Consider the following 25,917-nt stretch of genomic DNA (forward strand, 5'->3'; position numbering starts at 1 on the left):
AAAACGGACACATTCCCTGCCCACAACGAGCTCACAGTCTAGAGTGGGGGAAACCCGTCCCGCAAGTCGCAACTTCTCGGTGCTTCAGTTCCCTCATCGTGGGGATTCAATCCGTTCTCCCTCCTACTAGAACCTGACTGTCTTGCATCTACCCTCGTGCTTAGTACAGTGCTTGGCATATTCATTCACTCAATCATACTTACTGAGCGCTTACCGGGTGCAAAACACTGTAACGTGCTTCAGAGAGTATAACAACACACACACAGTTCCCTGCCCACATCGAGCTTACAGTCTAGAGGATAACTGTGGTATTAACCGCTTACTGTGTGCCAAGCACTCTACTAAGCGCTGGGGTGGACACCGGCAAACTGGATCGGACACAGTCCCTACCCCTCATGGAGCTCACAGTCTCAATCCCCATTTTACAGACTGAGGCACTCAGAAGTGAAATGACTTGACCAAAAGTCACACGGCAGGCAAGAGGTGGAGCCGGGATTAGAACCAGCACTTGACAAATACAATTAAATTAATTAATTCGACCTAACAGAAGCCAGACCACAGCAAAGACAGACCTCGATGCAACTGTTCTTCTTCAGGCCACTGATAATTCTCCGCAGCTAGATCAATGTCATGACACTGAGGCGAGAGGCTAACAAAAGACTTTCTCCGGGCTAGTAAGATTTTTACACCTATCCCTAGGCCATTACTAGATTTAAATATAAAAAGCAAAAGAAAGACCAGGTCGAATTAGACCAATGACCCATTTAGTTATTTCCAACCGGTGAGAAATGGGGTCTGAAACATTCCTGTTTAGTGAGCGCTACCTAGGCATCGCACAGAGCAACGATAGGCGAATAGAAACCTGAAACACCAAAGCCAGAACATCTTCGGACAGTCGCCCACGGTAGCGGGCGGCATATTGGGCCCCGGACTAAATTAAAGATCTGGAGAGCCGCTGTGGTGTCCAACCTTTCTTAAGGCCGGGAAACCTGAACTCATTCATTCATTCAATCGTATTTATTGAGCGCTTACTCTGTGCAGAGCACTGTACTAAGCGCTTGGAATGGACAAATGGGCAACAGATAGAGACAATCCCCGCCCAATGATGGGTTTACGGCCTAATCGGGGGAGACTGAGGGACAAAAACAAGACAACATCATCATGATAAATAGAATCGAGGGGACGGACACCTCATTAACAAAATAAATAGGGTCATAAAAATATAAATAAGTGAGCACAGTGCTGAGGGGAAGGGAGAGGGGGAGGAGCAGAGGGAAAAGGGGCTTAGCTGAGGGGAGGTGAAGGGGGAGCAGAGGGAAAAGGGGAAGCTCAGTCTGGGAAGGCCTCTCGGAGGAGGTGAGCTCCCCCAAAGGCGCCACGCTGACACCTTGGGCTGTTCCATCAGCTCCATCCGTGGGCCGTTCTTAACACCGAGTAGCAAGAAAGCGTCGCAGACGAGGAATTCAGCCTCCTAGCGCTGACGCTACGCTGACCTCAACCCCACTGCACTGGGTAGGACACGCGAAGGGAAACGGATGAAGCACTGACCCGCAAACGCTGTTTGGCGTGCTGAAATGGGGAGACCAAAAATGGAAGGGAGAAAGCAAACACGTCAAGGACACGGTAAAACGGAGACTGAGACAAAGCTGCCTTCCAGTTAAAAAATGGGAACTGCCGCAAACAGACCGTCGCGGCGCAATGCAATCAAGAAAGGAACTGCTCCTTTCAAGCGAAGCTTAATAATAAATATTGTGGAACAAGGAGACGACCCCAGCACTCCTCTTTCTACCCAGCGCTTAGTACAGTGCCTGGCACATAGTGAGCACTTAAATAAAGTGCTCACTTTAAATAAATAAACCACGGGAAGCAGCGTGGCTCAGGGAAGCAGCGTGGCTCACTGGAAAGAACACGGACTTTGGAGTCAGAGGTCATGTGTTCGAACCCCGGCTCTACCACTTGTCAGCTGTGTGCCTTTGGGCAAGTCACTTAACTTCTCGGTGCCTCAGTTCCCTCATCTGTAAAATGGGGATGAAGACTGTGAGCCCCACGTGGGACAACCTGATTCCCCTGTGTCTACCCCAGCGCTTAGAACAGTGCTCGGCACATAATAAGCGCTTAACAAATACCAACATTATTATTATTATTAAATACCATGAAGGGAAAAAAAAAGGGATAACAGCACCAGGCACTGTAAATACCACCCCAAAAAACTTCCCGTAGCTGTGCATGTCGTGCTCTAGAATATGAAACACGCATTGACCTTTTCAGCAATACAGGAACCCAAAGGAGAATTTCATCATCAGTGACATCAATTCTAGATTCAATTATTTATTCCATATTTTTATGTTGTGCCCCATTAAGGATGGAAGCTACTTGCGGGTAACAGATGCGTCTCACACTTCAGTTGTACTTTCCCAAGTGATTGGTACGGAGCATTTTATTCAACGTGGGCTCAATTCCGTTACTTCTTTTTGATTATGAAAGACCATCTCTTCGTCTAAAAGTGGCACCAAAGGTACCGGGTTTTATCTTTTTTAATAATAATGTTGGTATTGTTAAGCGCTTACTACGTGCAGAGCACTGTTCTAAGTGCTGGGGTAGATCCAGGGTCATCAGGTTGTCCCACGTGGGGCTCACGGTTAATCCCCATTTTACAGATGAGGTAACTGAGGCCCAGAGAAGTGAAGTGACTTGCCCACAGTCACACAGCTGACAAGCGGCAGAGCCGGGATTCGAATCCATGATCTCTGACTCCCAAGGGGTCCTTCCGTTGATCCACACCCAGTCGGGTATTAGTGGCGTATTTATAGCAGGAGACTGAATAGGTGGATAAACCCCAAACCTGTCATTCCCAGCACCCTCTCTGAAATCAAATACGGGGTTGACAGGATTGGGTTTTTACATTTCTTTTTTCTTTCTGAAATGGCTATTTCTTAAGCCCTTACTAGGTACTAGGCACTGTACTAAGCGCGGAGACCGACACAAGATCATCCCGTTGGATCCGGCCCACGTCCCACATGGGGCTCACGGTCCCGATCCCCGTTTTACGCACGAGGTAACTGACGTACGTAGAAATGAAATGACTTGCCCAACGTCACAAGGGGTGGAGTCGGAATTAGAACCCAGGTCCTCTGATTCTCAGGCCCGTGCTCCCTCCACTACGTCACGCTGCTTTTCTTCCTATGTACCTTGTCTGTACCCTAACTTTTCTCATTAGTTCATAATAAACCTAACATCCATGAATTTATTCAAAGCCTTCTGAAACTTATTTCCAATCTCCACAAATTCCTGTGGTACAGGGAAACCGATTCTTAGCTGCTAATTGCTCTAAACAATCAAATGAACGGTATCTCTACTACACCAAAAGAAGACTAAGGTGCCTCCCGAAACTTTCAAAGAATTAATCACTTTGAAGCAGTGGAGAAGCATCAGAGGCAAAGATGTTGTAACATCCTCTGGGAAACCTTTTCTCTCAAAAAATATCTTTTTTTTTTAAGGTCCAGGCATACAAAGCTCTGGAAAATAATATAATGTTGGTACTTGTTAAGCGCTTACTATGTGCAGAGCACTGTTCTAAGCGCTGGGGTGGATACGGGGTAGTCAGGTTGTCCCACGTGAGGCTCACACAGTTAATCCCCATTTTACAGATGAGGGAACTGAGGGACAGAGAAGTGAAGCGACTGGCCCACAGTCACACGGCTGACAAGTGGCGGAGACGGGATTCGAACCCATCACCGCCGACTCCCAAGCCTGGGCTCTTTCCACTGAGCCACGCTGCTTCAAACCCACGTGGGAAAACCCACGATGCATAACCGGATCTGGGAATAACAACAACAGTAACCGCGGTACTTGCTGAACGCTTCTTACTATGTGCCAAGCACTGGGGTAGATAGAATAGGATTAAATGAAGTAGGTTGGACACAGTACCTGTCCCACACTCTTAATCCCCGTTTTATAGATGAGGCAACTGAGGCTCTGAGAAGTGAAGTGACTTGCCCAAGGTCACACAGCAAATGGTAGAGCTGGGATTAATAAAAATAATAATAATGAATTTGGTTTTTTTTTTTAAGCGCTTACTATGCACCAAGCTCTGTTCTAAGCGCTGAGGTAGATACAAGGTAATGAGGTTGTCCCACGCAGGGCTCACAGTCTTCATCCCCATTTTACAGATGAGGGAACTGAGGCCCAGAGAAGTGAAGCGACTTGCCCAAGATCACACAGCTGACAAGTGGCAGAGCCGGGATCAGAACCCATAACCTCTGACTCCCCAACCCGGGCTCTTTCCACTGAGCCACGCTGCTTCTCAGGGAAGTGAAGTGACTTGCCCAGGGTCACCCAGCAGACAAGTGGCAGAATCAGGATTAGAACCCAGGCCCTCCTGAATCCCAGGCCCGGGCCCTATCCATTCATTCAATCGCATTTATTGAGCGCTTGTTATGTGCAGAGGACCGTACTAAGCGCTTGAGGCTTAGCAGCTTCAAGCTTACTACCTACAAGAGAAGCAGGGTGGCCCAGTGGAAAGAGCCCAGGCTGGGAGTCAGAGGTCATGAGTTCTAATCCCGGCTCTGCCGCTTGTCAGCTGTGTGACTTTGGGCAAGTCACTTCACTTCTCTGGGCCTCAGTTACCCCATCTGTAAAATGGGGATGAAGACTGTGAGCCTCACGGGGGACAAGCTGATGACCCTGTAACTCCCCCAGGGCTTAGAAGAGTGCTCTGCACATAGTAAGTGCTTAACAAATACCAACAGTATTATTAACAAATGACATTATTATTAATGCAGTGTGACTCAGTGGAAAGAGCCCGGGCTTAGGAGTCAGAGGTCATGAGTTCTAATCCCGACTCTGCCACTTGTCAGCTGTGTGACTTTGGGCAAGTCACTCTACTTCTCTGTGCCTCAGTTCCCTCCTCTGTAAAATGGGGATGAAGATTGTGAGCCCCACGTGGGACCACCTGATGACCCTGTATCCGCCCCAGCGTTTAGGACAGCGCTTGGCACATAGTAAGCGCTTCACAAATGCCATCATTATTATTATTATTACTTCACGGTTTAGACCATGAGCCCGTTGTGGGACAGGGATGGTCTCTGTTGGTGAACTGTCCATTCCAAGCGCTTAGTCCAGTGCTCTGCACATAGTCGGCGCTCAATCAATACTATTGAATGAATTGTCCATTCCAAGCGCTTAGTCCAGTGCTCTGCACATAGTCAGCGCTCAATCAATACTGTTGAATACACTGTCCATTCCAAGGGCTTAGTCCAGTGCTCTGCACAGAGTCAGTGCTCAATCAATAAATACTATCCAAGGGCTGAGCCCAGCGCTCTGCACAGAGTCAGTGCTCAATCAATAAATACTATTGAATGAAGTGTCCACTCCAAGGGCTGAGCCCAGTGCTCTGCACAGACTCAGTGCTCAATCAATACTATTGAATGAAGTGTCCACTCCAAGGGCTGAGCCCAGCGCTCTGCACATAGTAAGCGCTCGATAAATACTATTGAACTGTCCACTCCAAGGGCTCAGTCCAACGCTCTGCACAGAGTCAGCGCTCAATCAATATTATTGAATGAACTGTCCACTCCAAGGGCTCAGTCCAACACACTGCACAGAGTCAGCGCTCAATCAATACTATTGAACTGTCCACCTCAAGGGCTCAGACCAGCGCTCTGCACATAGTAAGCGCTCGATAAATACTATTGAACTGTCCACTCCAAGGGCTCAGTCCAACGCTCCGCACAGAGTCAGCGCTCAATCAATACTATTGAACTGTCCACTCCAAAGGCTCAGTCCAACGCTCCACACAGAGTCAGCGCTCAATCAATATTGTTGAACGAACTGTCCACTCCAAGAGCTCAGTCCAACGCTCTGCACATAGTAAGCGCTCGATAAATACTACTGAATGAACTGTCCACTCCAAGGGCTCAGTCCAGCGCTCTGCACAGAGTCAGTCCTCAATCAATACTATGGAATGAATGAATGAATGGTCCACTCCAAGGGCTGAGCCCAGCGCTCTGCACAGAGTCAGCACTCAATCAATACTATGGAATGAATGAATTGTCCACTCCAAAGGCTGAGCCCAGCGCTCTGCACAGAGTCAGCGCTCAATAAATAGCACTGAATGAATGGTCCACTCCAAGGGCTGAGCCCAGCGCTCTGCACAGAGTCGGCACTCAATCAATACTATGGAATGAATGAATTGTCCACTCCATGGTCTGAGCCCAGTGCTCAGCACAGAGTCAGTGCTCAATCAATCAACAGTATGGAATGAACTGTCCACTCCAAGGGCTGAGCCCAGCGCTCCGCACAGGGTCAGTGCTCAATAAATACTATTGAATGAATGAATGGTCCACCTCAAGGGCTGAGCCCAGCGCTCTGCACCAAGTCAGCACTCATTAAATACTACTGAATGAATGAATGGTCCACCTCAAGGGCTAGGCCTAAATACTACTGAATGAATGAATGGTCCACCTCAAGGGCTAGGCCAGCGCTCTGCACAGAGTCAGTGCTCCATAAATACTATTGAATGAATGAATGGTCCACTCCAAGGGCTGAGCCCAGTGCTCTGCGCAGAGTCAGCACTCAATCAATCACTACTATGGAATAAATAAATGGTCCACTCCAAGGGCTGAGCCCAGCGCTCTGCACAGAGTCAGTGCTCATTAAATGCTATGGAATGAATGAATGGTCCACTCCAAGGGCTGAGCCCAGCGCTCTGCACCAAGTCAGCACTCATTAAATACTACTGAATGAATGAATGGTCCACTCCAAGGGCTGAGCCCAGCGCTCTGCACAGAGTCAGCGCTCAATAAATAGCACTGAATGAATGGTCGGCTGCCAAGGGCCGAGCCCAGCGCTGTGCAGAGGGTGAGGGCCGGGGGCAGGGAGGCCATTGGCCGGGGCCAGGACCGGCCGGGGGGGGGGGGGGGCGGTGCGGGGCCGGCGGGGAGGAACGTGGAGGCCGCCGCCCGGGCTTCCCGGCCTGGGAAAAAAATCCTCTTTTTCCCTGGATGAGGAGGGAGGCGTCGGGATGAGGATGGAGGATGAGAGGGTGGGAAGGCGGGGCGGTCCTCACCTCCCCGACGGGCCGGGGCCCGGCTCCTCAGGGCGCCCTCGCCCAAGTCCCCGGATGTTCCCCCTCACGCCCTCCAGGAGGAGAGGGCGCATGCGCGGCCGCCGCCTAAGTCCCCGGATGTTCCCCCCTCAGGCCCTCCAGGAGGGGAGGGCGCATGCGCGGCGGCTGCCCAAGTCCCCAGATGTCCCCCCACGCCCGCCAGGAGGGGAGGGCACATGCGCGGCCTCCGCCCAAGTCCCCGGATGTCCCCCTTACGCCCGCCAGGAGGGGAGGGCGCATGCGCGGCCTCCGCCCAAGTCCCCGGATGTCCCCCTTACGCCCGCCAGGAGGGGAGGGCGCATGCGCGGCCTCCGCCCAAGTCCTCGGATGTTCCCCCTCACGCCCGCCAGGAGGGGAGGGGGCATGCGCGGCCTCCGCCCAAGTCCCCGGATGTCCCCCTTACGCCCGCCAGGAGGGGAGGGCGCATGCGCGGCCTCCGCCCAAATCCTCGGATGTTCCCCCTCACGCCCGCCAGGAGGGGAGGGCGCATGCGCGGCCTCCGCCCAAATCCCCGGATGTCCCCCTTGCCGCCCGCCAGGAGGGGAGGGCGCATGCGCGGCGGCCGCCTCCGCCCGCTTTCTAGACGCCGGGCGGGGGGGAGGCCGCCGGGCGACGCGTGACGTCAGACGTGCGTCCGTGCGTGGAGGCCCGACGCCGGGTGAGCAGGGGCAGGGGGCAAGGGCGGCCGCCATTGGCTGTCTGAGGGGAAGGTGGCCAAGCGGGGTGGCTCAGTGGGTGGCGCCCGGGCTGGGGAGGCGCGGGACGTGGGTTCGAATCCCGCCTCCCACACTTAGCTGGGGGACTGGGGGCAAGTCGCTTCACTTCTCTGGGCCTCAGTGACCTCCTCTGGGAAATGGGGGTGAAGAGTGTAGGCCCCACGTGGGACCACCCCATGACCCCGGATCCCCCCCCCCCCACAGCGCTTAGTACAGGGCTTGGCACATAGTCAGCGCTTCACAAAAGCCATCATTATTATTATTATTAAGACCGCGTGGCTCCGTGGAAAGAGGCCGGGCTTGGGAGTCGGAGGTCACGGGTTCGAATCCCACCACCTCCGCCCCTCGTCAGCTGGGTGACTCTGGGCAGGTCACGTCACTTCTCTGGGCCTCAGTGACCTCATCTGGAAAATGGGGCTGAAGACTGAGAGCCCCACGGGAGACAGCCCGCTTACCTTATATCTACCCCAGCGCTTAGAACAGTGCCTGGCACATAATAAGCGCTTCACCAATGCCATCAGCATTATTATTATTATTGCAGCCTGGCTAAGTGGAAAGAGCCGGGGCTTGGGAGTCCGAGGTCGTGGGTTCTAATCCCGGCTCCACCACTTGTGAGAAGCAGCGTGGCTCAGTGGAAAGAGCATGGGCTTTGGAGTCAGAGGTCATGAGTTCGAATCCAGGCTCTGCCACTTGTCAGCTGTGTGACTGTGGGCAAGTCACTTCACTTCTCTGTGCCTCAGTTCCCTCATCTGTAAAATGGGGATGAAGACTGTGAGCCCCACGTGGGACACCCTGATTCCCCTATGTCTACCCCAGCGCTTAGAACAGTGCTCGGCACATAGTAAGCGCTTAACAAATACCAACATTATTATTATTATTATTCACTTGTCAGCTGGGTGACTTTGGGCCCGTCACTTCACTTCTCTGGTCCTCAGTTCCCTCCTCTGGAAAATGGGGATGAAGACTGTGAGCCCCACGGGGGACAGCCTGATTACCTTATATCTACCCCAGCGCTTAGAACAATGTTTGGCACATAGTAAGTGCCTAACAAATACCGTTATAATGATAATTATTATTAGTCTTCCCTGGGCCTCAGTTCCCTCCTCTGTAAAATGGGGATTGAGACTGTGAGCCCCACGTGGGACAACCTGATTGCCTTATATCTACCCCAGCGCTTAGAACAATGTTTGGCACATAGTAAGCACCTAACAAATGCCATAATAATGGTTATTATTAGTCTTCCCTGGGCCTCGGTTCCCTCATCTGTAAAATGGGGATTGAGACCGGGAGCTCCGGGTGGGATAGGGACTGTGTCCAACCCGATCGGCTGGTATCCACCCCAGCGCTTAGAACAATGTTTGGCACATAGTAAGCGCCTAACAAATACCACAATAATGATTATTCTTCCCTGGGCCTCAGTTTCCTCATCTGCAAAATGGGGATTGAGACTGTGAGCCCCAGGTGGGACGGGGACTGTGTCCAACCCGATCGGCTGGTATCCACCCCAGCGCTTAGTACAGTGCCCGGCACATAGTTAAGCGCTTAACAAATACCATTATTATTATTTATGTCGGCCAGGCTTAGCTTAGCCCTCACGTCCCCAAATAAACCAGAAGCAGTGTGGCCTAGTGGCTAGAGCACAACCCTGGGAGTCCGAAGGACTGACCCACATGGGGCTCACAGTCTTCATCCCCATTTTACAGATGAGGGAACTGAGGCGCGGAGAAGCAAAGTGACTTGCCCAAGGTCACACAGCAGACGGGCACGGGCATTCTGAGTAAATTCATACTTTAGGACTACAGAGTGGAGGAATCGACATCCTGACAAGAAAATGCTCCCTGCATCAAAATAAATTAATGGGGGCTTCACCTTTCCTTGCTGTTCCGACCCAAGCGCAAGCTTCATTTTTTTTCAAAAATAACGGAATAAGAGTCCCATCTTTTTATAGATCCGGTGCCTCGTCCAAGTTCACGTTCAATCCAAGTCATCCAATCCAATCCAGGTTCGCGTCCAGGTTCACGGACCGAAGCGAAATATGGCAGAAGAAGATGATTATATGTCTGATGCCTTTATTAACATTCAGTAAGTAAACGCTGCCTTTCTCATTTCATTATCGATAACATTTGTTAAGTGCTTATAGTGTGCAAATCGCACGCTGTAACCCATGAGGGACAGAAGAGAAGCAGCGTGGCTCAGTGGAAAGAGCCCGGGCTTTGGAGTCAGAGGTCATGGGTTCGAATCCCAGCTCTGCCACTTGTCAGCTGTGTGACTGTGGGCCAGTCACTTCACTTCTCTGGGCCTCAGTTACCTCATCTGCAAAATGGGGATTAACTGTGAGCCTCACGTGGGACAACCTGATTGTCCTGTATCTCCCCCAGCGCTTAGAACAGTGCTCTGCACATAGTAAGCGCTTAACAAATACCAACGTGATTATTATTGTAAATAGGAATCTGCAGTTCATCGCCCCTCCAATACATCCCTCCCGCTTCTAATTATCCTAACTTTCCCATCAGTCCAAATATAGGGAAGGCTGACAGGAGGATGGAAATGACTTCAGTCCGTAAGCTTCTCCCCTTTTTGAACCCCGAAGCCTTGATGGAGAGGAAGCTTTGAGCTGTGTATCACTGGACTTCCACCCATCCTGTGCTCCCGTGGGTGATGGGTGATCCTGGGATTTAATCTTAGGGATGGCGGTGGAGAGAGATTGTGATTGTTTGATTGATGAGTTAAAAAAAAAAAAAAAAAGGTAGGATTCTAGCCCCCAAGTCCCACACGTCGTTAGCAAGCACAGCAGTAGTTGGAAGAGAAAATAACCAACGTCAGATAGCAGGGTTATCGATAGTGGCCGTTTTGTATGGTGGGTTAGGCCAAATTGTTATTAAAATCCCTATATAATAATGTTGGTATTCGTTAAGCGCTTTCTATGTGCAGAGCACTGTTCTAAGCGCTGGGGTAGATACAGGACAATCAGGTGGTCCCACGTGAGGCTCACAGTTAATCCCCATTTTACAGATGAGGTAACTGAGGCCCAGAGAAGTGAAGTGACTGGCCCACAGTCACACAGCTGACAAGTGGCAGAGCCGGGATTCGAACCCATGAACTCTGACTCCCAGGCCCGGACTCTTTCCACTGAGCCACGTGTTTCCTCCGTTTGTATATGCGTCATCAGTATCGGCAATGGCACAGCCCTGGGTGTTTGGGGTTCGCACGAAAGCGATAAAAGGAACGGTTCTGGTTCTTGGGGGATTTATAATCTAACGTGGCTACTCCCTCTCCATCCCGGTTATTTGGGAATTTCTGAATCTGTTTTTGGAACGTGTAGGAGGGAGTTACCGGTTATTCAGTGAAGTAGTTTAGCTGCCCATTATTTATAAGCAACATCCCGCATCAGCTCTTATTTAGGAAAGGTTTAAGAAGAGTTAGTAAATGATGTACTTAGTATCGTGTAAAGTCTGGCAGTACGGATCGGAATGCATTTCCGTTTTATAACATTTTAATGAATTAAAAAGCCGAAGACCTCTCTGAGGGCATCAGGGAGTATCCCTTCCCATCTCTTGTCCTGCCTTGGTTATTGTGTCAGCCTCCAGGCTGACCTCCCTGCCTCCTGTCTCTCCCCTCTCCAGTCCATACTCCACTCCGCTGCCCGGATCATTTTCCTTCAAAAATATTCAGACCGTGTATCCCCACTCCTCAGAAAGTCCAGTGGTTGCCCATCCACCTCCGCATCAAACAAAAACGCCGCACCGTTGGCTTTAAAGCAGTCGATCACCTTGCCCCTTCCTACCTCACGTCACTACCCTCCTACTACAACTCAGCCCTCCCTCTTCATTCCTCTAATGCTAACCTTCTCACTGTACCTCCATCTTGTCTGTCTGGCCATTACTATTTACTTTGTTAATGAGCTGTACCTCACCTTGATTCTATTTATTTGCTATTGTTTTAATGAGATGTTCATCCCCTTGATTCTGTTTATTGCTATTGCTCTTGTCTGTCCGTCTCCCCCGATTAGACCCTAAGCCCGTCAAAGAGCAGGGACCGTCTCTATCTGTTACCGATTTGTCCATTCCAAGCGCTTAGTCCAGTGCTCTGCACCTAGTAAGCGCTCAATAAATACTATTGAATGAATGAATGGCCGTCGACCTCTCGCCCCCAACCTGCCTCTGGCCTGGAACCCCCTCCCTCCATATGGGACAGATAATTGCTTCCTCCCTCTTCAAAGCTTTTTTGAAGGCAAATCTCTTCCAAGAAGCCTTCCCTGACTAAGCCCTCCTCTCCTCTTCTTCCAATCCCTTCTGCATCACCCTGGCTTGCTCCCTTCAGTCATCTTCCCTCTCAGCCCCACAGCACATATGTACATATGTCATTTATTTATGTATATTAATGTCCATCTCTTCTAGACTGTGAGCTCGTTGTGGGCGGGGATCGTGTCTGTTTCTTGTTGTACTCTCCCAAGTGCTTAATACAGTGCTGCGCACAGAGTAAGGACTCAATAAATACAGTTGAACGAATGAATCTCTGGGAGTCAAGACATAACGGTGAATCTTAGTCTCCGTGGCAGGTGGATAAGACAGCGTGGCAAGAGCCCGGGCTTGGGAGTCAGAGGACACGGGTTCGAAGGCCGGCTCTGCCACTTGTCAGCTGGGTGACTGTGGGCAAGTCACTTCACTTCTCTGGGCCTCAGTGACCTCGTCTGGAAAGTGGGGATTAACTGTGAGCCCCGTGTGGGAAAACCTGATTACCTTGTATCTACCCCAGCACTTAGAACAATGCTCTGCACATACTAAGCGCTTAACAAATACCAACATTATTATTATTATAAGAGTTTCACTCTGTCCCCGGTTATCTGAATCCATAATTCTCAGGAGAAGATTCTATGACTTCCTTGGTAACATGCCCTGTTTTCTCACAGTCTTATAATTAGAAAACTCTTCCTAATGTCTAATCAATCAAGCATTTGTGTTTATTGAGCACTTAATATAGGCAGAGCATCGTACTAAGCGCTTGGGAGAGTACAACAGAATTAGCAGATATGTTCCCTACCCGTACCGAACTTCCAGTCAAATACAAACACCCTCGCTGCGGTATAAAGCACCGTCTTCTTTTTGTCCTGATCAGATTTTTTAAAACCCACCTTTTTTCCACTATGTCATTATTAACTTTTTGGTTGTTATTTTTGCTTTTTAGAGAAGATGTCAGACCAGGGATACCAATGTTGAGGCGAATCAAAGAAGTTCGTCAGAAAGAAGAAAAGCACCGGGAAGCTAATCTGAAAAACAGGCAGAAGAGTTTAAAAGAGGAGGAACAAGAAAGACGGGACACAGTGTTGAAAAACGCTATAGGCAATGAAAACAAGGGGTTTGCTTTACTTCAGAAAATGGGGTATAAAAGCGGACAGGCCCTTGGCAAGCACGGTAAGTTAAGTTTTGAAAGATTAGATCTTCTCATTCACCTTACTGTGGTTTTATTGGGCTGCTACTGTCCTTAAGCTTTTGCCCAAATGCTCCAAAATTTCAGGATCTTAAAGATATTTAACAATATGACAAGTGCTTTCATGATCTAACACCTGAGGAATTAGGAAACCTTCTTCCCAAAACGCAAGTCTGCCTGGATATAGCATAAAGTGGTATCAGAAAAAACGTTGTGTGCCTGCAGGCAGTGTTGGCCAAGCATGAGTAGCATAGCTCAGTTTTTAATTTTTTTTATGCTATTTGTTAAGCTCTTACTATGTGCCCGTCACTCTTAAATCCTGGGATGGGTACAAGCTTATCGGTTCCTGTGCCGAATGGAGCCAACAGTCCCGATCCCTATTTAATGATTTTGAGAGAGCTTTTTCCTTTGCTTTGGCCCTGGAATTTACCTGGTCTCTTGACTTTGGATTCCTAAGATTCTGTCAGGTAAATGCAAATTTTGATGAGGAATTTGAATGAACGAAACTGGCTGGGAATTAGACTTTTAGTGGATATGGAAAGGTGGGAGATTATGAATTTGAACGCTCGGATTCTCAGTGTGATGGGGGTTTAAAAGTGAATAAAGAGGTTGGGTTAAAGTCTCCATCAGGAGAGAAAATAAAAGTTCTGCTCGTTTACTTTGTTCTGCTCCTCTTCCTCTTTAGGAGGTGGCATTGTCGAACCTATTCCCCTCAACATCAAAACAGGTGTGTATTATATTCACAACCCAACTCTTGTCATTTTGTCTGCATATCATTTAAATTTAATCTGCGGCTGCTGTCATCAGGCCAGATTTACACTTGACTGCCTACGCCAAACATATACGGACCTTTAATAAATACCACTTGATGGTGATATAGTAATAGAGTTACTAAGAGCTTACCTTGCGCAGAGCACTCAAGGTCTGGAAGAGAATACGCAGCTGGGAATTAGACGTGATCCCTGTCCCTTCTAGGGGACTCGTATAATTAGGAGCTGGAAAAACCATCAAATGCTTGTGTGGAAAATAATTACAGTATGGACTAGGGGAAGAAGAACTTCGTCAGGTTGAAATGCAAATACATTTAAATTGGGATAGAATTCGTTATAATTTTAGGAAGGTGATGGACTCATTCCTGTTCTACTTCAGGTTGAACTATGTTTCATTTTCTAAATACAGTCATAGATTTCAACATTGGCCCCTTTTCATGAAGAATAAGCGCTACCATCCAGTTGTTGAGCATTCGTCTGTGTTAAGAGGCAGTGCGATAGAATGAACTATATATTCTTGGATAACCTTTAAATGTTAGAATTGAGGCCTATTTTTTATTTTATTTTTTACTTTAAAATATAAACCGCAACGTGTTCGGGGTTAAAGCCTGTCGATCTCTCTCACTGGAGATTTCTGTTGGAGCAGGAAGAAGTGGCATTGGCCACGAAACATTAGTAAAGCGGAAAGCAGAGGAAGAGCTAGAGAACCTCAGGAGAAAAGTCCACATGAAAAAGCAAGCTGAAGAAAAAGCGGCAGATCAGTTCCGGTATGACTTGATTTGCAAACTTTGTTTTATTATTCCGTAAATTTAATTCTGTCTGTGAACCCTTGATGATTTGGTCTGAACTGGGGGGGAAAGATCCTTTGGGATTTAAGATAGCCTCTGAAAGGTATTTTTTGTCTGTAGGATTGTATTCCTGCTAGGTTGTAAACTCTTTGAGGGCAAGGATCACCAATTCTGCAGTTCTCTCCCAAGCTGCTTTACACAGAGTAACCACACTGATTAACTGATATTGTATGTTAAAGGAGCTACGAAGGCTTAGAAATTGAAAAGAATTACAATGTCAATAATAATGTTAATAATAAGAGTGTTGTACTATCCCAAGTGCATAGTATAGTGCTTTACGGTGAGGACTTAATAATAATAATGTTGATATTTGTTAAGCGCTTACTATGTGCAGAGCACTGTTCTAAGCGCTGGGGTAGATACAGGGTCATCAGGTTGTCCCACGTGGGGCTCACAGTCTTAATCCCCTTTTACAGATGAGGTAACTGAGGCACGGAGAAGTAAAGTGACTTGCCCACAGTCACACAGGTGACAAGCGGCAGAGCCGGCATTCGAACCCATGACCTCTGACTCCGAAGCCCGTGCTCTTTCCACTGAGCCACGCGATCATTATTTGTATTATTATTGTTATGCTGTTTGCTAGGGTCTCAGTACGTGTCAAACACTGTTCTAAGGACTGGAATAGATACAAATTAATCAGGTTGGACACAACCCTTTCCCCACATGGGGCTCACAGGCTAAGGAGGAGGAGGGAAATCACTGGTCTGTTTGTGTCCCCCAGAACCTAGAGCAGAGGGCACAGAGAAGTGGGAAGCTGTGCGATTTTAAGCTCCTTGAGGGCAGGAACATGTCTACCAGTTTTATTGTATTGTACTCTCCTAAGCGCTTAGCTAATTGTGCTGATGCTCTGCATACACTAAGTGCTCAATAAGTACTATTGATTGGTTGATTGAAAAACTCACTTGCCCATTCCCTGGAGCACCCAGACGTGCTCTTTTTTCTTTCTCTTATTGTATCGGTTATTCGCTTACTATGTGCCAGGCACTGGGGTAGATAGGAGCTAATCGGCTTGGATCAGATGCCTCCCCCACGTTGGGCTCATCTTAATCCCCATTTTACAGATGGGGTAACTGAGGCCCGGAGAAGTGAAGTGACTTGCCGAAGGTTGCCCAGCAGACAGGTGGCAGAGCCAGGATTATGACCCAGGTCCTTCTGTCTCCCAGCCCCTACTCTAAACACTAGACCACTCTGCTCTTAATGCTATACATAATGTTAGTGTATAGAGTCTAATTATTTACTTCTTCCAATTTGATAGTTTCTAACCCGTAATTTTTTTCTAGTACTTTGATGTCGAAAGCTGATATATATGTTTGACGTGAATGGAAATTCTTCTCATTGGAACAGAATGCGATTCAAAAGTAAACAAGAAGAGCTTAAATTAGAAGGGGACCTGAGGAGAAGCCAGCGAGCTTGCCAACAATTAGACACCCAGAAGGTAAGCCTCAGATATTTAATATGTATTTTATATAATAAGGCACTCGATGAATACCATTGATTCAAAGACTTCTATATATATATATCTGTTTACAGAAATGGTAAAACTCCATGAGTTATTTTACAGGACTAGAATCCTCTGAATCAATCAGTGGTATTTACTGAGTGCCTTATTAGGTACTGAGCACTGTACTAAGTACTTGGGAGAGTACAATACAACAGAATTAGCAGATGTGTTCCCTGCCCATATTTGAAGACACTCTTCAACAGGCTTATTAAATTCTCATCCACCGTGAGGGCATCCACAGTCCAGAAAGGACAACTGAGGCACCAAGGAAGTGGGTGGGGAAGAACACGGTCCTGGGAGTCAAAAAGGACCTGGGTTCTAGTCCCGGCTCCACCACACTTGTCTGCTGTGTGACTTTGGGAAAGTCAATCCCTTTCTCTGAGTTGCAGTAACCTCCTCTATAAAATGGGGATTCATAATAATAATAATAATAATTATGGTATTTGTTTAGCACTTACTATGTGCTGAGCACTAAGCGCTAGGGTAGATACAGGGTAATCAGATTGTCCCTCATGGGGCTCACATTTTTTAATCCCCATTTTTACCGATGAGGTAACTGAGGCACAGAGAAGTTAAGTGACTTGCCCAAGGTCACACAACAGACAAGTGGCGGAGCTGGGATTAGAACCCATGACCTCTGACTCCCAAACCTGGGCTCTTTCCAGTGAGCCACGATTAAGACTGGGACATGAATTTTGTCCAACCTGAGTGCCCTGTATCTGCCCAGTTCTTGGCAGATAGTAAGCACTTCATTCAGTCATATTTACTGAGTACCTACTGTGTGCAAAGCACTGTACTAAGAGCTTGGGAGAGTACAATACAAATACCATTTAAAAAACAAAAAAGAGAGGCGAGCAGCCCCTCCCCTCCACTCACCTCTGCAAGCTCAGCTCCCTGCTCTGGAACACTGCTGGGACACTTGGCAGTCATCAGCAACTTCATGTCCTTTTCTATTTAATTACAGTTTATTAGCTTGCTAATCAGTGTACAAATTGTTAATTCGTGGTTTGCAATTTTAATAGAGTGAGCCGTGTTGAAATCAATCAACCGTTCATACTGAGCACTTACCGGGTGCAGAGCTCTATATTTAGCGCTTGGAAGAGTACAATATAATCATCTACCCAAATAAAGGATCCATCCCATAGGACTGAGTTTAACATTGCCGGCTCTACAAAGATCTTTTTCAAAAATACTTTGCTTCTCAGACTGTTTTAGTGAACACTTATATTACTTTTTGTCCTTAACGGTGAAACACCAATTAATCTTCTTAGTCATATCTTTTAAAGCATTGGAATAAAAGTCCTTGATTTGTAAAGTATGCAGGGCTACCTAGCTAATACAGATTAATGTGCTCCCGTTGAGGTTTCATCAGTGCTACTGGGATATTATATTTTTTGGAAGGTGTAATGTAAAATTGTGCTTGTTAAAAGGATATTGAAGTTCCCAGGGAACCCTGGTACTGGACAGTCCCCGAAAAGGAGGAGCAGGAGGAAGAAGAGGAGGAAGAGGAAAAAGAAAAGGAAGAAGATGAATGTGGTAGCGACGATTTAAGCGTGAGTTGAGTTATCTGTCAGTGGTATTTGAGTGCTTTTTGTGTGCAGAACAATGAAGAAAATGCTTGGAAGAGTACTGTAAAGTAGACGCGATCCCTGTCGTTAAGGAACTTACAATTTGGCGTCATGAAGACAGTTGTATTTTGTGACTCTCATCGGTACTTGTTCCCTCGATGAAATAAAGAAAGGGAAATCACGCACCGAAACAGGTGACGCGGATAAATAAAATTCCCAGATAATCCAGAACAGTACTAAGAACAAGTAAAAGAGAATTAAGCTTTTAAACAGGTGACATGGATCAATAAAATTCCCAGATAATCCAGAAGAGAATTAATAACAAGTAATAAAATTGAAAGATTTAAATTTCACTTTCTCTCTCTGCCCTTTCAGTAGGTCCGCTAAGCGATAATGAAAAAGCCAAAAAGAGGAGAAGCCAAGATACTGGCTAGCCCACAAACTAGATGACTTTAATAATTGAGTTCACGTTTACACGTGTTTCACTCCACCCAGCTGAGATCCTTTAATCACTTCTTCCTGAGAAAAGGACAAATTTTAACCCAGTCAAAGGTATTTCACCTTTAACCACACCTGGAAGGCCGCTAAAAACCCACAAACTGAAACTGGTTGTGGTACATTATTTAAGGAACTACTTTCTAATCGTGATAGGCACCGACTGTTGTTACGCTCCCTCTCTTTCGTGCTTCCGGGAAAGGGATTAGGAGGGAATTGGTTAAGATACAGCTGTTTAAGAGAGTTGTAACAATCACTGTGTCGACATAAGGACTCACGGAATCGTATTATCCAAGGTATCGCTCCAAATCCAGCAATTTAAATTAAGAAAAGTGAGTTGTTTTTTTGGTCAAGTCTTCCAGCCTCATCATTAGTTTTATCTTTGAAAAAAAAATCAAAAATCGTAAAAGTCCAAAAGAAATTTATCCAAACACTAAACGTATAGGACAGGGGCCAGAAGAGTAAGTGGCAAGTTACCCATGAAGCACAAGCCACAGCAGGCGAGAGATGATTTCCAGCCCGGTCTGAGATAGATCAACAGCCACCAAGGTTCTTTTCCACAGGAATTTGTTGAGGTGTTTGCAGGGAAGTGTGTGCGGATGGATAGTGAGGCAGGGAAAGAGACGGACTTGGCAATAAGATAGCAATTGTTTCTGCCTGATCCCCGCGGGAAAGGTCAGGCGACTCAAGTAGCCAACAGGTGGATCTTGGCATTTGCGAAACTTTGCATAATCAGGAAAATCCAAGTTCTATTATAGTGTAAAATTTCTGGGTTTTTTCACATAGGTAGTGGAAAAACTACAAATACTTACCAGCTATTTAAGAGAAAAGCATCGATACTGCATTTGGTGTGGAACTGCATATGAGGGTAAGTTGCTCTTATTTAAGTTGCTCTAAAGACATAAAATGAGAATTTAAATACTGGTGCTTTGCAGTTACTAGAGTGGGTAATCAGTGCTTCTAGCTTTAAAGTTTGTCAGTTCTATAAAAACAAATAAAGGAAGGCACTTTAAGAAAATAAGCGATGTAACCTGCAGCTGCACCAACTTGCTCGTACCACGTAGAGCTGGGCTAAATGTGGTCCATGAGATGATTCACGACGAATACGTTACTATTTTATCGACTCATCTGAATTCTTTTCCTTTTAATGCAGATGAAGAAGATTTGTCTTCAAACTGTCCTGGACCAACCTCTGCAGATCACGATTAAAAGTCAACATGGATAATTTCATTATTTCCCAGCAGTTTTTTGTTTGTTTTTTTTTGAAGGCCCCATATGACACTCGGTTTGGGAAATTTCAGAGACTTGGTGGAGAGGGTTTTTTTCTTTCCGTATAGAAGAAATAGAAATTTTCTTTGTAAAACTAATGATTATTTTTAGTCCTATTTTAAAACTGGGGAAAAAACTAATTAACTTTCTATTTTTATTCTGGTTTGGCAGCCAGCAAACAGTGTGTTCTACCAATTCAACCAAGTGTTATGTAGTTGCCCAATTAAATCAGTGAATAGTACTTACTGAACTTTGCGTGCAGGGCAGTGTGCTAAGCGCTGGGACTGTACAGTACAACACAAGGTGATTATGGAGATGCTAACGAGACTTGTGAGCTATTCTAAGAATTTGTGCAATTATTGTTACCAGGCTATTGGGAGGTTTTGAAACAAGGTAATCAAGAATTTGGCACAGTATTTATTTGGAAAGAGCCCGGGCTTGGGAGTCAGAGGTCATGGGTTCTAATCCCGGATCCGCCGCTTGTCAGCCGTGTGACCTCGGGCAAGTCGCTTCACTTCTCTGGGCCTCAGTTACCTCATCCGTAAAATGGGGGTGAAGACTGTGAGCCCTACGTGGGACCACCTGATGACCTTGTATCTACCCCAGCGCTTAGAACAGAGCTTGACCCATAGTAAGCGCTTAACAAATACCAACATTATTATTATTTATTCATCACTGCTTTTTTACTGTATGTAAATATTAAAGTTCACAAGAGAATGGTTAATGAATATTGTATTAAGGACTCGGTTCATCTATTTAGGGGTCAGTGGGCCACACTTTTCCCTTTCGATTTAATGTCTAAATTACTTTCTATACGGAGTAACGATATCATCCCCATAAAATGGTCCATCTAGGAGCATGTGGGACAAGGAAAGAAGTCTTACTTAGAGGATACAGAATGAGAAGTCATTTGCTGGCCAGAGAAACAACGGCCTTATTTTTCAAATAAGTCACGGAAAAGATTCCGTCAACTCCGAGGTCTAGGAACTCTCCTAGACCATTAGGTTTTAGGGGACCGTGACATTCTATAAAGGAAGCACACATTCGTTTTAGACTCATCTGGTTGTAGTAACCAGTCTGCACCCGCACCCTCACTCACCTTCTTGCCCTGCCAGATTTGGGGCAGACTGGGAAAGAATGGGGATGATTCAGTGCCGACCATCCCTAACGAAAACTCAAGGAAACGTCCCGCTGACCTGGATACGTGGCCCTCAGAAAAATTCATTCAATAGTATTTATTGAGCGCTTACTATGTGCGGAGCGCTGTACTAAGCGCTTGGAATGGACAATTGGGCAACAGATAGAGACGATCCCCGCCCAATGACGGGTTTACGGTCTAATCGGGGGAGACGGACGGACAAAAACGAGACAGCATAACCGTAAGTGATTCGGGCCCAGCGTAAACCTTACCGATTCACCGACCAACAGTGTAGAAACTTGAGGACGCAGCAGAGTGGTCAGTTGTGTTTATTGAGCGATTACCGTGTGCACGGCACTGTACTAACTGCTTGGGAGAGTACAGTATAACAATATAATAGACACATTCCCTGTCCATAGGCTGCTGAGAGGGACTACCGAACACTAGCCAGGACGGCCAGTCCCACGTTGACCTTTTCAGCCACACGGACACACGCTCAGAGGTAAACTTCACGGGCAAAGGTGCCTTCTAAGTACACGAAGGGCCACCGTATATATATTATCCTTTTTTAAATGGTATTTCTTAAGCACTTACTAGGTGCCAGGCACTGTACTAAGCACGGGCGTAGATACAAGCTAATCGAGTTGGAAACGGTCTGCGAATCACATGGAGGCTCAGTCTCAATCCCGATTTCACCGGCGAGGTAACGGAGGCACAGAGAAGCGGAGCGACTTGCCCGTGGTCACAAAGCAGACGAGTGGTGGAGCTGGAATTAGAACCCAGGTCCTCCTGCGCACTAGGTCATGGGCCGGGGGGGGTCATATATACACACGCACGTATACAATATAAAAATCCTGTTGCGTTTGAGTGATTCATCGACCGGCTGTAGGATATTCGGATAAGTCCGAATGAGTAATGCAATTCTTCCATAACACGGGATCTTCAAAAGCATACTTATCAAGTTCTAGCTGAATTCAGAGACGTGAGGCTACACTGCAAATCTTGTACTATAATGACCAAGCAGGAGTCTAAAAAGGTACCAGTTGCTAAACGATAAATGTCTATTTTAATAGGTGCCATTATGCTTGAATATTTCGAATAGGTGAATATTTTGCTTGGGCCTCGGCAATGTAAGCGTGCTACCTTATGTCATTCCCCGGTTTCGCGGGGGACAGCGGGGCCTGGTAGAAGGAGCCCGAGCCTGGGAGTCAGAAGACCCGGGTTCAAGTGCCGGCTCTGCCACTTGCCTGCTGTGTGACCTTGGACGAGTTGCTCGACTTCTCTGTGCCTCTGAGCTTCCTCAACTGGAAAATGGGGATGAAATCCTACACCCTCCACCTTGGACTGTGAGCTCCATGTGGGACAGCGACTGTGTCCAACCTGATTTCTTTGTATCTAGCCCGGGGTGTAGTGCAGTGCTGGGAACACTGCAAGTGCTTAAATATCACAATTATGATTATTCTGGGATCTCAACTTTTTTTGAGCTTTTTTACACCGAAACAGTGCCACATTTCATAATGGCATAAAAAGCCCTCGGGGCCGCTCACATTCCCGGCAAGCTATTTGGCAGTGCGCGGTGCCGGTCACAGGAGGACCGAGTCAAAGACTGGGCACGGTTTATTACGAACCGACACCACCAGTGGAAAAACAATTCAAGCACACGTCTAAGGTGGGCCATCCCCCGTGCTATCCGAAACAAAAGCCCGACGCCAAAAACCGACCCGGGACGTTGGCCATTTAATCTTTGAAACAGTGCGTTACGGAAACACTGCCTACGTAGCCTCATTTGAGAATGCGTCTCTCCCACCAAAAAGTGCTTTAAACACTGGTCGCTTTACCAACTGAAAACAACCTTTTTTTTGAGGGGGTCTGTTTGCTTTTTATGCTATCGGTTAAGTGCTTACTATGTGCCCGACCCTGTACTAAGCGCTGGGGTAGATAGAAGCTAATCAGGTTGGACACAGTCCATGGTCCACACGGGGCTCACAGTCTTAATCCTCGTTTCCAGATAAGGTAGCCGAAGCACAGAGAAGTTAAGTGACTGGCCCAGGGTCACACAACAGAGAAGTGGCAGGGCTGGAATTAGAACTCGGATCCGTCGGACTCCCAGGTCCCTGCTCCGTCCACTGGGCCACACTGCTTCTCAGGATCCCCAGAGGACTAGGCCCGGTGTGCTTTGATCTCACAGGGCTATCATTTAAACGAAGGAAATAACCACCGTATCGTGGAACGCCAGGACGGCGGATAACCGACTGGACAGATGTTGATCCACGGAGATCGTTAACTACTAAATGAACGCAGCACCAGTAAGGTAAACTAGACCACCTGATGACAGGTCAAAGGGTCGGGCTGGATACTTTTATCTCCTTGAGACATCTGCCGACTTCAGAGCGATATCACTCAGGGGGTCGAGTTGGAATCAGCCAGCCTTTAATCTCTGGCCTCCCAAATAATAATAATAATGATGGCATTTGTTAAGCGCTATGTGCAAGGCACTGTTCTAAGCGCTCGGGGATACGAAGTGATCAGGTTGTCCCACGTGGGGCTCACAGTCTTCATCCCCATTTTACAGATGAGGGAACTGAGGCACAGAAAGGTGAAGTGACTTGCCCAAAGTCACACAGCTGACAAGCGGCGGAGCTGGGATTTGAACCCATGACCTCTGACTCCCCGGCCCGGGCTCTTTCCACTGAGTCACGCCGCTTCAAATCTACCCCGAGGTGTGATCGCCAAACCACCCTCCAAAGCAAAAGTGCTTCGATATCAAGTCACGTAACTTCTCTGTGCCTCAGTTCCCTCATCTATAAAACGGGGGTTAAGACTGTGAGCCTCACGTGGGACAACCTGATTACCCTGTAAATCTCCCCCAGCGCTTAGAACAGTGCTCTGCACATAGTAAGCGCTTAACAAATACCAACATTATTATTATTATTATTATTACTCCCCAGTGATGAACAAAGGCAATAAAGAAAAATCGTCTAAGGATCCAGGTAACCGATCCACGGGACTTACTGAACGCTTACTGTGTGGGGAGAACTTAACTAAGCACTTGGGAACGACTGTTCGCGGGAGACTTCAGGGATGGAGAGTGAAGCCAAGATGTGGAAGAGAGTCATTAAACTGAATGGGATCGGCACTAGATATTCCCGCTCTGGTTCGGAGAAGGATCCGTGATTTCTGTCGGGTTTTCCACAACAGCTATCCCACTGCCTATTTCCATAGACAACCGGCAATACGTAAAACCCACGGGTGGTTACGATGAACCGTCTCATTCGATCGTCTTTATTGAGCGCTTGCTGTGTGCAGAGCGCCGTCCTAAGCGCGTGGAAGAGTACAACAATACACAGACACGTTCCCTGCCCACGACGGGCTTCCGACCTAGAGAAGCAGCGTGGCTCAGTGGAAAGAGCACGGGCTTTGGAGTCAGGGCTCATGAGTTCGAATCCCGGCTCTGCCACTTGTCGGCTGTGTGACTGTGGGCGAGTCACTTCACTTCCTCTGTGCCTCAGTTCCCTCATCTGTAAAATGGGGATTAAGACTGTGAGCCCCACGTGGGACAACCTGATTCCCCTATGTCTACCCCAGCGCTTAGAACGGTGCTCGGCACATAGTAAGCGCTTAACAAATACCAACGTTATTATTATTATTTAGAGGGGGAGAGAGAGATTAATATAAATAAATTACGGATAGGTACCTAAGGGCTGTGGGGACCCGTCCGCGTCCTGCCTCTGGCCTGGAACTCCCTCCGTCCCGCTTCGTATCTGACATTCACCCTCCCTGGCTTCGGGCGCATCTCCACGCGGTCTTCTCCGACTAAGCCCTCATTTCCTCTTCTCCCATTCCCTTCTGCGTCGCCCTTACACTTGGGATGCGCACCCTTTATTCAGCCCCACAGCACCGCTAGACGTAATCAGGATTTATGCATTTATATCCGGGCCTGTCTCCCCCTCTAGACCGTAAACTCGCCGTGGGCAGGGAAAGGGTCTGCCACGTCTGTTTTGCCATACTCTCCCAAGCGCTCGGGACTCGATCAATACGCCCGGCTGGTTCTGGAGTTGACCGAGAATAATAGCAGCCACAGTGGTGCTCACCGTGCCACGAATTGGATCTGGCATGGGATGGGCTTGATGAGCTGAAGCAGACCTGAAAAGACACCATTTAACAATGTTGGTATTTGTTAAGCGCTTACTATGTGCAGAGCACTGTTCTAAGCGCTGGGGGGATACAGGGTAATCAGGCTGTCCCACGTGAGGCTCACAGTTAATCCCCATTTTACAGATGAGGTAACTGAGGCACAGAGAAGTGAAGTGACTTGCCCACAGTCACACAGCTGACAAGTGGCAGACCCGGGATTCGAACCCATGACCTCTGACTCCCGAGCCCGGGCTCTTGCCACTGAGCCGCGCTGCTTCTCTGCCTCCCAATGTGATTCTGAAAGCAGGAAATGGCAGCGCACCCAAGACCGATCCAGTTTTCCCTCTGGCTTCACATCTAGGTATGTCTGAGGTACCTAGACTTTTCCTCCCATCATCCCTAAGTTTGGGGATTCTAGGGACCCCGGGGATTTAGTGTCCAACTCTATCCAACCTGATTAGCTTATAATAATAATGGCATTTGTTAAGCGCTTACTATGTGCAACGCACTGTTCTAAGCGCCGGGGAGGATACAAGGTGATCGGGCGGTCCCACGTGGGGCTCGCGGTCTTCATCCCCATTTTACAGGTGGGGTAGCTGAGGCACAGAGAGGTGAAGTGACTTGCCCAAAGTCACACAGCTGACAAGTGGCGGAGCCGGGATTTGAACCCATGAACCTGGACCTACCCCAGCGCTTAGTACGGTGCCTGGCGCGCGGTACGAGCTTAACAGATACCCGTAATAAAGGCCTGCAGTTTTTATTGTGCTAAAAAGTTATTTCACTACATTTTTTCATTCATCCTGAGGAGGACCAGGTTGGCCTTGGAGTTTCCAGGTCCAGCCAGTAGACCTCAATCCCCTGGGCAGCTCAAAACCACCCTGCTTTTTCCTCCATTCCTATTCATCGGAAATGGTCCGATCTCGTTTGAGATTTCCCCCTAAACATT

General features: G+C 47.6%; 2 protein-coding genes across 4 annotated transcripts in view; one reads left to right on the forward strand and one right to left on the reverse strand.

Moving 5' to 3' along the window:
- The window catches only part of HEATR5B (HEAT repeat containing 5B), an 84,785-nt gene extending 77,620 nt beyond the window's left edge, over positions 1-7,165 (reverse strand). For all 3 annotated transcript variants that reach the window (XM_029050045.2, XM_029050044.2, XM_029050042.2), the window contains exon 1: positions 7,067-7,165. The gene's annotated coding sequence lies outside the window, so the exon portion shown is untranslated. The remainder of the gene's footprint in view (positions 1-7,066) is intronic.
- A 514-nt stretch (positions 7,166-7,679) lies between these two features.
- On the forward strand, positions 7,680-19,673 carry GPATCH11 (G-patch domain containing 11). The gene is made up of 9 exons (XM_029052232.2): positions 7,680-7,763; positions 9,770-9,903; positions 13,006-13,232; positions 13,934-13,975; positions 14,665-14,785; positions 16,211-16,301; positions 17,798-17,920; positions 19,217-19,298; positions 19,584-19,673. The coding sequence occupies exons 2-9, from the start codon at positions 9,857-9,859 to the stop codon at positions 19,637-19,639; spliced, it is 789 nt and encodes a 262-aa protein (XP_028908065.1). The 5' UTR covers positions 7,680-7,763; positions 9,770-9,856; the 3' UTR covers positions 19,640-19,673.
- Positions 19,674-25,917: the final 6,244 nt, after the last annotated feature.

Source organism: Ornithorhynchus anatinus, chromosome X1 (genome assembly GCF_004115215.2).
Source record: "Ornithorhynchus anatinus isolate Pmale09 chromosome X1, mOrnAna1.pri.v4, whole genome shotgun sequence".
Classification (NCBI taxonomy): Eukaryota; Metazoa; Chordata; class Mammalia; order Monotremata; family Ornithorhynchidae; genus Ornithorhynchus; species Ornithorhynchus anatinus.